General features: G+C 16.6%; 5 protein-coding genes across 5 annotated transcripts; 3 read left to right on the top strand and 2 right to left on the bottom strand.

The window, feature by feature from the left end:
- Positions 1 to 250: 250 nt before the first annotated feature.
- PRELSG_1211300 (conserved Plasmodium protein, unknown function) lies at positions 251 to 2,260 on the top strand (the record flags this gene model as incomplete). The annotated part of the gene is made up of 1 exon (XM_028677885.1): positions 251 to 2,260. One exon carries the CDS (start codon positions 251 to 253, stop codon positions 2,258 to 2,260), a length of 2,010 nt encoding a protein of 669 aa, XP_028534230.1.
- A 652-nt stretch (positions 2,261 to 2,912) lies between these two features.
- Positions 2,913 to 4,241, bottom strand: NT3 (nucleoside transporter 3, putative; the record flags this gene model as incomplete). The annotated part of the gene is made up of 1 exon (XM_028677886.1): positions 2,913 to 4,241. One exon carries the CDS (start codon positions 4,239 to 4,241, stop codon positions 2,913 to 2,915), a length of 1,329 nt encoding a protein of 442 aa, XP_028534231.1.
- Positions 4,242 to 6,468: 2,227 nt separating this feature from the next.
- Positions 6,469 to 7,227, top strand: PRELSG_1211500 (small subunit rRNA processing KH domain protein, putative; the record flags this gene model as incomplete). The annotated part of the gene is made up of 1 exon (XM_028677887.1): positions 6,469 to 7,227. One exon carries the CDS (start codon positions 6,469 to 6,471, stop codon positions 7,225 to 7,227), a length of 759 nt encoding a protein of 252 aa, XP_028534232.1.
- Positions 7,228 to 9,067: 1,840 nt separating this feature from the next.
- On the top strand, positions 9,068 to 10,153 carry SHLP1 (shewanella-like protein phosphatase 1, putative; the record flags this gene model as incomplete). The annotated part of the gene is made up of 1 exon (XM_028677888.1): positions 9,068 to 10,153. The coding sequence occupies one exon, from the start codon at positions 9,068 to 9,070 to the stop codon at positions 10,151 to 10,153; it is 1,086 nt and encodes a 361-aa protein (XP_028534233.1).
- Positions 10,154 to 11,112: 959 nt separating this feature from the next.
- PRELSG_1211700 (conserved Plasmodium protein, unknown function) lies at positions 11,113 to 11,829 on the bottom strand (the record flags this gene model as incomplete). The annotated part of the gene is made up of 1 exon (XM_028677891.1): positions 11,113 to 11,829. The coding sequence occupies one exon, from the start codon at positions 11,827 to 11,829 to the stop codon at positions 11,113 to 11,115; it is 717 nt and encodes a 238-aa protein (XP_028534234.1).
- Positions 11,830 to 12,217: the final 388 nt, after the last annotated feature.

A 12,217-nucleotide genomic window follows, 5' to 3' on the forward strand; every position in this document is an offset into this window, starting at 1 on the left:
AATTCAAAAAAAAAAAAAAAAATTAAACATTTAAAAAAATAATAAAATTAAAATAAAAAATAAATAAAAGAAAAAAATAATAAAGTAAAAAAAATGAGTAAAGATTCCATTTAAACCGGATAATTTTTAAATATATGCAAATAGCATTTTTGAATAAGTTTTTTTTTTTTCTTAATTCCTTAAAAATAAACATTTTCTACAATTTAATAATTACCATTAGTTCTATGGTTTTTTTTTTTTTTTTTTTAATATGAATTACGCTGAATACTATATTAAACAAAATATATTATCATTAAATATCCAAGTAAATATTTTATCTAAATCCTTATTTAATGATTTAATAATATCAAAAAATTTAATAAATCACATTAAAGCTTATGTGATAATTAAAAAAAAAGAGAAAATAAGAAATTTTAATTTATATAAAATTAAGTTACAACTAATTTATAATAATACGAACAGGCATATATTTTTAAAAAAAAATACAAGACAGATAAAATCAAATATTACTACTATAAAAGATGTTGAAAAGAAAGAAGTGAATTTTTGTGAAGAAAAATATTTGAATTACAATAATTCTAATCAAAAAGAGAAAAATATTTTCAATAATAAAGATAATAATAATTCATATAAAAAAATTACATATTATAATAATGAAATAAATAAATTAATTAATGAAAGTAGTAATGAAAATAATTACAATTTATCAGCAAAAATAGAAATAAAGGAAAGAAAAGTAGAAAATGATAAAAAAAAAAAAGATAGTACAGAGTTTCTATTAAATACATCAGAAAGCATATTGCATGATAGCATTTCTATGAATAAAATAAAAAAATTAAATGAAGAAAATGAAGTAGATTATTTTGATATAACTGATGTATTAAGAGAAAGAAACATTTTTACAAAAGATTTTCATTTATTTGAAAAAAAATATTTTTGTAAATATATATGTTTACCCTCTATGTTATCTATATTAAATGTAAACATAAAATCAATTCATTTTGTATTAGATAAAAAATTGAGTATACACCTACTATTGGATATTACGGTAAATAGAAAAAATAATAGTTTTTTTGAAATAAATAAAAATAAAGAATTAGATGATATGTTAAAATTAAAAAAAAATATTATACAATGCAAATTTTGTAATTCTAATATTATTTCATATTCAAATATTAATTTTATAATTCCACACATATATTTAAACATAAATAATTTTTTTGAGCATGCATTTTGTGAGGAATGCACAACATTTTCTTATGATAATTTGAAGGATAATGACAATAATATATTAATTTTTTCTAATTATTTATCATTTAATTTTAATTTAATAAAAAATAGCGAATTACTTGTCAAAAAGCAATCAATTGAAAATTTTAGGTATATGTTCTTTTGTAATTTTTGCTATAATTCACTAGGTTATCTAGAAAATGAAAATGAAAACACTTATTCTTACACAAATAAAAATATTTATGATAATATAAAATTTTTATTCTTTAATTCTACTAAGGAAATGGATAGAAAGAAATATATAAAACTTGATAAATTATTATTAAACTCTCTGAAATCATATGCAAATATTGTTGAAAAAAATGGAGAGCAAATAAAAAGTACTAATGGAGAATATTATAGTGGTTTTGCAACTGAAAATGCTAATGGCTTAAAAGAAGAATTCTCAGATATTCAAACAAATATAAAAAAAGAAAATAATTTTTTAAATAAAAATATAGAGGAGAAAAAAAAAAAAAAAAATAATATTTTTAATTGTAATGATAATAAAATAGACCATAAATTAAAAAATATAAAAAAGGAGGATAATTACTATAATAATTTAAAAATTTATTTATTTAAACATAAAATTAAAGTACTATTAAATAATGAAAACATTTTTCATAATTACACTGATTTATTATTTCTTAATGAATACATGTTTAATAAAAGTGAAAAGTATAATATATTTTTATTTTATTTAAAAAATGACAAAAAAAAAAAAATCATAGAAATAAGAATATTTATAAAAAACATATACATTTCTAAAATTTCAGAAATAAAAAAATATGAAAATTTCTTATTTTTTCAAAAAGCGATGAAAATATTATATTGTCTAAGGAAAGAAAATAAAATAAAACAAGCAAATTATGAATTAATAAATGTTTCAAAGGAAATATATGAAGATATTCTTAAAATGTTGATTAATTATTCTTATAAATCTGATATTTTTCAAAATAAATTCTTTTCATATCTTCATTTAGTACAATAAATATATAATATGGTTAAAATAAAAAAAAACTTTAATTAGAAAAATTAATATTTTATTAAAAATAATAATTTTCGATTTTAAGAATTAGAATTAACTATTAAATTCCACAATTGATGTCTATAAGATACTTTACTTCTTTTTAATTCTGCTATATTATACTCTATTTGGTTTAAACTTATTCATCAATAAATTATATATGATTTTGTTCTAATTCTTTTTTTTTTTTTTTGCTGTTTTTACTTAAATTGTTTTTGAAATTTACAAATAAATCACAACTCCATTTAAATTATATAATTATGAAGTAAAAAAACAAAAAAATAATATTAGTATACACTATATTTTAAAAAAAATTATAATTGGAAAATATGCAAGATATATAAATAAAAAAAGCTATATATTAAATATTAAAAATAGAAAAAAAAACAAATTTTATAAAAAATTAAAATAAAAAACATCATGTTTGGCATCATTTGTTTGAGATTTGAAAAAAAAAATGTGTAGCATTTATTTTATAATTTTTTTTTTTTTTTTAAAGCATTTGTATAAAATATAATGAATATTTAAAGTACTTTTTATTTTTTTACGTTTTTTTTAAAAATTTTTTTGAAAGACAATAAAAATATTTAAAAATAATAAATATGTGTAGCATTAATTAAATAATTGGCAAAATTTTCATATATATTTTTGATGTTAAGCATCCAATTGTAGTACCTAGTAAAAGAGATAAATAAACTATATTTGGAACTAATTGAAGATATTCCTTTTTATTTTTTTTGTTGCATACTTTGGGTAGTTTTAAAAAAATAGCATTACTAATTAATCCATTTGTAAAACCAAAAATATATGCTAAAGAAATTAAAAAAATGAGATTACTGAGAATATAATGTTTATATATAACAATAAGTACAAATATAGGTAGTAATGTAAATCTAAAAATTTTAACAAATGAATATGATAAAAAGGATATCTTAATAAAATAGCTGCTTAAATTGTGAACTATAAGACGAGCTGAAGAATCTCCAAATAACAATACTCCTGATAAAAGTCCCTTTGATTCTTTTTGTATATCTATACTTGTTGGGAATATAGAGGGATATATTTGATAAGTTAAAAAATTCGTAAGAAAAGCTGCAATCATATACTTCCAAATTATGTTTAAAGAGCGGAAGGATTCAGCTAAAATATTTTTGTTTATAAAAAGACCTTTATCTCTATATTTTTCTTCTAATCTTTTTGCAAAAGGCATATTATATATTTTAAATAATATCAAAAAACATATAATTGATAGAACAGAAATTGTTCCGCAAAATAAAGAAAACATGTTACAAAATTTATTTTCATCGTCAGGAAATAATACATAGGCACCCAATATATATAATAAAAAAACTAAAAATCCGGAAAGTGACAATCCACACACATAAGCACTACAGTATGGCCTTTTAAACAAAACACATATTTTAATAGTAGTCATTTTAGCTATACACAAAATAATACCTAATGGAATTGAACTAAATATTATAATTTTATGCCCTATGTAATCACGTCTAAAAAAAATAACTAAATATAATATTCCTAGAACAAATACAGTTAACAAAGGTTGATATAAATTCCATTTCAATCTATAGCTACCAATTAAATGTAATAAAACACATAAAATAATTACAATTATACTTTCCATTACAGCAAATTCATTTATCATAACGTCACTTACATTAAATGCACTTTTAAAAAAATCGGCCATTGATATTATTATAAAATAAGGAGCTTCTGATATTATAGCCATTAATGCATAAGAAATAGATAATAATAATGAATACTTTTGTTCTTCTAATTCATCATTTTTTTTTATTTCCATTTCATATATTTCTCCAACATTCGTTATATTCTCATTTTCGTATATTTCTTCAATATGTGTTTCATCCATATTTACAAATTTACTTGCATCACTTATTTTAACACTGTAAGACTCTTGCTCAAACATTTCTCAATGTATTTTTATATTCTAAAAAATAATATATAACAATAATAATAAAGAATATCTGTAGCAGTGATATCTTAATTTATGTACCTCAATCAAAAAAAAAAAAAAAAAAAAAAATTAAAAAAACATTTTTATATTAATTTTATATGCAATTCCATGTTCCTGAAATGAAATAGAAATATAGAAAAAAAAAAAAAAAATCTATATATATATATATAATATATTGATATTTAATATTTCCTTTAAATTAATTTAAACGATATATAAGCAATGAAAAAAAAAACAAAATAGACTAAATGAAAAGGTATATGCTTATATATAATATAGAATCCCCCTTTTAAATAACAATATAAAAAAAAAAAAATTATAAAAGATGTAATATATGTAGTTGTATTCAATATATTATAGTGAAATAATTTTTAAAATATTATTAATATTTTAAAAATTATTTCACTATTTTCATTTAAAAAAACTAAAATATAATAAATGAATTCTATTGAACATTATTTATACCTTAGTTCTATATATATATTTAAATAAATACTTTTTTTTTCCTTTAATCTATTATAGTAAGGCAAATTATAAAAAATTAAGATAACATTTGGAACTGTCTCTTTTTTTGGTTTTTTCAATTGATTTGTACTTTTTAAATTAACTTAACTAATTCAGTATGTTGAATGGACACAGTGCATATTTGGGAGTATTGCATATACTAACCTTTAAATTTTTTTGAATACATATATTTTATATTTTTTTCTTTTTTTTTTTAAGACTTTCAATTATTTAAAAGAAAATATACTACAATACAGTTTATTTTATTTTATTTCAATTTATTTTATTTATTTATTTTTTTTTAAATGCCATTAATGTTTTAAATAATTTTTTTAATTCAATGCTAGCAAGTGAATATTAATTTTGTATTTGGTGATTAATACGATATGCATTAATAAATGCATAACTAAGATTGCATTTTATAAATAATATCTTATTGATAGATGTTTATCTTTTATTTTATTATATTTAGTTGTTACTAAGTTCAAGTAATCTAAATTTTGTTCTACCGGCAAATATTTTTGTTTATAACAAAAATTCTGTATTTTTATATTACATTTTAATTTTAATAAAAAAATATATTTTTTTGCATATTTTTCAGCATTTTCTTCATGCATTTCTTTGTTTTCTCTCTATTATATATTTATACATAGCATTAAACATTCTTTTCTTTTTTTTTAATATATCTATAAAATTTTTTTTTATAAAATATGCATAAATAATTCACTTTATATTAAGGTAATATAGATTATTCTCATATTTTTTTAGATGTTTAATACATATTCATTGTGTGTTTCATTTTTTTTTTTTTATGTATTTTAATCTTAAACATTTTTTAATAAATATTTCCTAATATTTATGTACAAAAGCGAGAAATATTCCATATAAAAAATCTTATTTAGAAAAAATAAAATTTAATAAATCGAATTTATTTTTAAACAAAAAAAAATTATCTTTTCTAATAGAAACTTACTTAACATCATAAAGTAATTCATTTTAAAGATAATTTTATTTTTTTAATTAAATTTCTTTTTTTTTTTTTTTTTTTGTAATATATTATTAATTTTTTTTTTCAAATGTCTCTTAAGGAAAAAAGAAAATTTTTCTTTTGTAAAAAATATATGTATGCATATATATAGAAAACTTTTTTTTATGAAAATATGAATAAAAATTTAATAAGAAATAGTATTATTTTTTTTTTTTTTTTACTTTTTTTAATTATATAAAATTATAATTTTTATTCATTTTTGATTATTTTTTAAGATTTCTTTAAAATATAAAAAATTGTACTTTTCTTTAATTTTTAAATGAGCCTATCACTTTTTTTTTTTTTTTTTTGATTGTTAAATATTATCTTTTTTAACTTTAAAATAACAATATAAATTCAAATATATTTATATATATTTTGTAATATATATTTTTTTCTTTTTTTTAAATAATATATTTATATCCTTATATCCAAACTTTGTTTTTATACCTTATTGTAAATGTAATTAATAATATTAACATTAATATATCTGAAGTTTGTTTTATTTCGAAAATACCTATTTATATATATATATATATATATATATATGTTTTTTTTTTTTTCTTTTGGTTTAATTATGTAATTATATATATATATTTTTATAACTAAATTATAGTAATTCAATAATCTTAAAAATAACTTAAGAAAATGACAAAAAGAATTATAAAAAAGTCCATACCAAATGAAAATAGAGATCATAAAAGTAAAATAGAAAAAAATAAGGAAAATAACTATGAAGAAATAAAAGAAAATAATAACAGAAATATTTTAACATTAAATAATATATTAGAGGAAAAAGAAACAGAAAGTAAAAAAAAAGTGAAAAATAAATTAATATGTAAAAAGAAAAATATAACCAATGCTAATACAAATGAAATGAGAATTATAACAATACCAAGACAAAGAAAATCATCAGTTTTAAAAAATTGGTTAGAATTAATAAAACCAATTGTAACAAACTTAAAATTGGAAATACGAATGAATAAAGATAAAATAGAAGTGAGAACATGTAAACTAACAGAAGATAAAAACAATTTACAAAAATCATCAGATTATATAAAAGCATATTTGCTTGGTTTTAGTATAGAAGATGCATTAGCTTTATTAAGAATTGAAGATTTATATATTGAAAGTTTTCAAATTCAAGATGTAAAAATTTTAAAAGGGGATCATTTATCTAGATGTATTGGAAGAATATGTGGCAGCAACGGATCAACAAAATATGCAATCGAAAATGCAACTAAAACAAGAATTGTAATAGCAGGAGATAAAATTCACATTTTAGGTAGTTATAATAATATTAAAATGGCTAGATATTCAATATGTAGCTTAATTCTTGGTTCTACTCAAGGAAAAATATTTAATAAATTAAATATTTTAGCAAAAAGATTAAAAGAAAGATTTTAAATTTTTTAGTAATGAATAAATTTTTGTTTTGTACATATATACAATTTTATGTTATTTTAGTATTTGTTATTTTATTTTATTTTATTTTTTTAAATATAAGAAATATATGTTTTTTTTTAAGAAAACAAAAAATATAGCTAAAAAATTATAAAATATTGACCTTTGTAATAAAAAAAAAAAAAAATTAAATTACCTTCTTTTTTAAAATCCCAAAAGTTCAAGAATTACTTTTGCAATATTTATATATCTGCATTTAAATAAAAAATATAAAAATGAAAATATTATTTTCAAAAACAAAATTTGAAAAACATTTAATTAGATTTCTTTAATTTGTATGCAAATATAAATAATTAAAAAAAAAAGGGAAAATTAGCTTTGCATAAAAAATTAGTTATAAGATTTATGTGTATATTTTAAATAAAAAGTTACGCTTCTTATAAATTCTTAAATATAGATAAAAAAAAAAAAAATATGTTATATAATGTTTAAATTTTATTATATATTATTTCCTTTTTCTTAAGAAAGAAAAAAAAATATTGTAAATGTTAGAAATAATTACTATGTAAATATAAAGAGAAATATTTCCTTAATATACTTTTTGTTTTTGCTTTGTTATTTTATATATATTTTTTTTTCTTATTAATTTGATAAATTTTACAGAGATTAGTCTATTGATATTATTCTTCCTTTAATATAGAAAAAATTGAAAAGAAAAGTCAAAAGTATATATTAGTTCTTTATTATACTTTTTATATTAATACAATTTTTTTAAAATAAATTGTACATATATTCATATGTAATTCTTGATGTCTAATACTTTTCTCTTTTTTAGTTTCATAAAATAAAATTTATCAAATTTAGAAATATTATACTTCAAAAGAAATTTAAAAAAAAAAATTTTTTTTTTTAATTTTGTATACATCCTACTTTTTCTGTAATTTGCACATATATATATATATATATATATATATATATATTTACACTTTAAAAAAGAAAAAAAAATAATTTAGTAAAATTAAAAATCTTAAAAATACAAGTTTATATCAAATATGTGAATTGAAAATTATAACGTAAAAAAGAAGTAAAAGTTTATTTTATTTTATATATTCCATTTATTACACATGTCCTTGCTAGACTTTTCTACGAATATGTTTTTTTTATAAAGAAATATTAATATGCACAATTCCATTAGCAACAGTGACAAAATAAAAAAATGGAATAATAAATTATTTCCTCTTTTTAAATAATTATATTAAAACATTTATTATAAAGTTTTTTCACTTAAATTATTACATTTTACTTTATAAATTTATAATTGAAGATTAGAAAAATATTTTTTTATATTTAAATTTTTTGTTAAGTAAGCATTAGTTTAGTGAGATAATAAAAAAAAAAAAAATTAATGGAGACATTATCATACTTATTTTTATTTATTCAATTATAGTAGCTCAAAAAATTGAATAGCTAAACTTCTTTTTTATATGTTTTTATTTTATTTTCCATTTTTTTTTTTTTTAACATATTCATTACATCATATACGCAAATCATAATATTGTGACTTTTTATAGTTTTTTATCTTATATATATTTCCATGTATAATTTTTAATCATAACCTTATACATTATCTTTTGTTTTTTTTTTTTTGATATTATAAATAAGAATATATACCTTCATCACATATTAAGTATATATATATATATATGATTAACCTTTTATTTTATATTAAGTAATTTTTTAAATATACTTTTATATTATTTATTTTCTCTTCATTATATTAAACATTTATAGTAGATATTATATGTTTACCCCTATTACATATATATATGTATATATATATAAAATGGTTATAGAAGAAAAAATATGTATATTTTTATTAATATACATATTGATAATTAAAGAAATAGGAAGCTCAAATTATTTAAAAAATGATTTTTTATTTAAAAATTTAGCAATAAATAAAAAAAATTTAGATTCATCTTACTTTTATAATTATGATAATTTGAAATGGGATGGAAAAGTAATCGCTATAGGAGATATTCATGGAGATATTGAAGGTTTAAAATTGATTTTAAAACATTCTAATTTAATAGATGAAAATGATGAATGGAGTGGAGAAAATGTTTTATTAATACAAGTGGGAGATATTTTAGATAGAGGAATATATGGTCCACTTATTTATGACTATTTGTTTCAATTACAAAAAAAAGCAATTATAAAAAATAGTAAAATTATTTTAATATTAGGAAATCACGAACAACTAAATTTGTGTGGATATTTTGATTATGTCAATGAAAAAGAAATACAGTTATTTTTTGAAAATAATTATGATTACAGATTATTTAGTTTTAATAATAAAAAAGGAAATTACTTTAAGAAATTAATTAAGCTACCTTCTATAGTAAAAGTAAACAATGCTATATTTACTCACGCAGGGATTAGCAAAAAAATGTCTCAATTTAGTATAAATTTAATAAATTTAAAAACAAGACTACAAATAGAGAATAAATGTAAGATGCTGAAATATGACAATTATAATTATTTAAATAATGATAGTGTATTATGGAATGATGATATTTCTTATAAAGTAAAGTTTAATCATCATGAGGGATGTCATGAATTATTTGAAATATTAAAAAAATATAATGCAAATTATTTAATTGTTGGTCACACTAAACAAATATCACATGAAATTGGTTCTTTTTGTGATAAAAAATATTTTCTAATAGATACAGGTATGAGTTTATTTATGAATAACGATCAATCACATCCAAATTATCTTATTATAGAAAAAGGGAAATTTAAATCTATTCACTTAGTTATAGAACATAGAAATAAAAAAAATAAAAAAGAATGTTCTAGAGAGATTCAATTACATAGTCCTCGTGAGAAAAAACTATGTATATATGTAAAACAAACAGATTTTTAGCAACTTTCATTTTTTTTTAATTTATTTTTTTTGTAATATTTGGAAATTTGTTTTTTGTTTCATTTATATTTATATTTTCACTTTTTTTTTAGTTTATTTTTTAGTATTTATTTATCGAATTTTATTCCTGAAAATATAAAATATATATTTTCATATTTTGTAAAATTATTCTTTATTTATTTAAATTAGTTTTTTGTTATATATAATTACTGTTCATATTTAAATTAAATATTAGTTGCTAATATATTTTGTATGAATTTTTTATTTTTAATTTTCTTTTTTGTGAGAATTTTCATTTTTAAATAAATTAAAAAATAAAATAAAATAAATTTTAATTAAAAATATTATGCAAAAATATATTTAAATAGTTTTACATGTCATTCTTTTAATTGAAGGAAAAGTAAAAAAAAAAAAATTAAATAGACAATACTTTCATGGTTTTTTCATCAAAATAGTATATAAATACCAAATGTTTAATATCAAATAAATATCATTTAGAAATCCTTTTTAATAAAGTTAAAGGCATTATACTTATTTTGATAAATTAGATATTTCTTTATAAATAACATCAAGTATTAAAAAATTATAGTAATAATAATAAATATTGTTAGTTTCTCTTATTTTTAATATTTTTTCTTTATTCAAATTTTTTACATACATATTTTTAGCAACCATTTAAATATATATATTTTTTATTTTATTTATGATTGTTTTCATAATATTTTGTATTTTTAAACATTTTTTTACCATCTTTAAACGTTATATAAGTTTAAAAGAAAAAAATATTTACTATATTATTATGCACTACCATATTAGTAAAAAAATTGATTATACATATACATATATACAATTTTTTAAAGTAGTATACCGTAATTAATATTTTTATATTTTTTTGTTATTATTAATGAAAATCTATGTGATTTTTTTGTATTATATATATATATATATATATATGAACATTATTTAAATATAAAAAAAAAAAATATACAAAGAGATATAGTTACTGATAAAATAATTATTCTTTTTAAGTTATAGTATTTAATTTTTTTTAAAATCTTTTGTATTTGAGGTAAATATGAATTTAATTGATTAATTTTTTTTATATGTTGTATAATATTATAATTTTGACTTTTTAACTTATTCTTCGTATGTTCTCCAATAGATATCATATTGTCTAACTCATTCAAAGAAAATTCTAATGCACTTCTTTCTTTAAATACTTGATTAATTTCATTATTATTAACAAATTTATTACTTTCTTTTTTTATATATATATTACAATTTAAATGTATTTTATCAAATGTATTTTTTATACTTTGTAATTGAATTTTAAATTTGTCAAATATACTTAAATATCTAGCAATTTCTAAGGAATATGTACTATTTTTACTGAAGTAATTTCTCATTATATCTAAATTTTGTATACCATTTTTATGTAAATTTTCTAATTCTTCTATTTTTTTTTTATTATTAGATATAAATTCATATATATCATTTTCATTTCTTTTTTTTGTATTGATTTCATATAAATTGATACTTTCTTTCAATTCACTTAAAATTTTTTCAAAGTTTATTTGTAAATTTCTAATATTTTTTTTATATTCTCTATAACTTACATTATCATCATAATCATTTAATTTTTCATTATCATCTAGAACACTATAATTTTTTCTCATTTTTCTGTATTTTATTAAAAATAAAATTTCTTTGCATTCTTCTTTTAATATGGAAATTTTTTTTTATCATTGTTAATATAAAATATATATAATGGTACAATATATAAGTACATTTTAAGTGATCAATTTTATAAATCAAACTGTTTTATGAACATTTTTTAAAAGTATAATATAATAAAAACACAAAAAAATTTATAATCAAATATATGCATATTATATATACTTTATATAAATATTAATAAATAAAAAACATATATATACAAGAGAAAAAAAATAAAATTTGGAAAACATTAAGTTCTTTTATAATGTATTTTAAAAAAAATAATATATATATATATATATATATTATTATACACAAAAAGTTTATTTTAACAAAAGAAACATCTTT

This window comes from Plasmodium relictum (assembly GCF_900005765.1).
Source record: "Plasmodium relictum strain SGS1 genome assembly, chromosome: 12".
Taxonomy (NCBI): domain Eukaryota; phylum Apicomplexa; class Aconoidasida; order Haemosporida; family Plasmodiidae; genus Plasmodium; species Plasmodium relictum.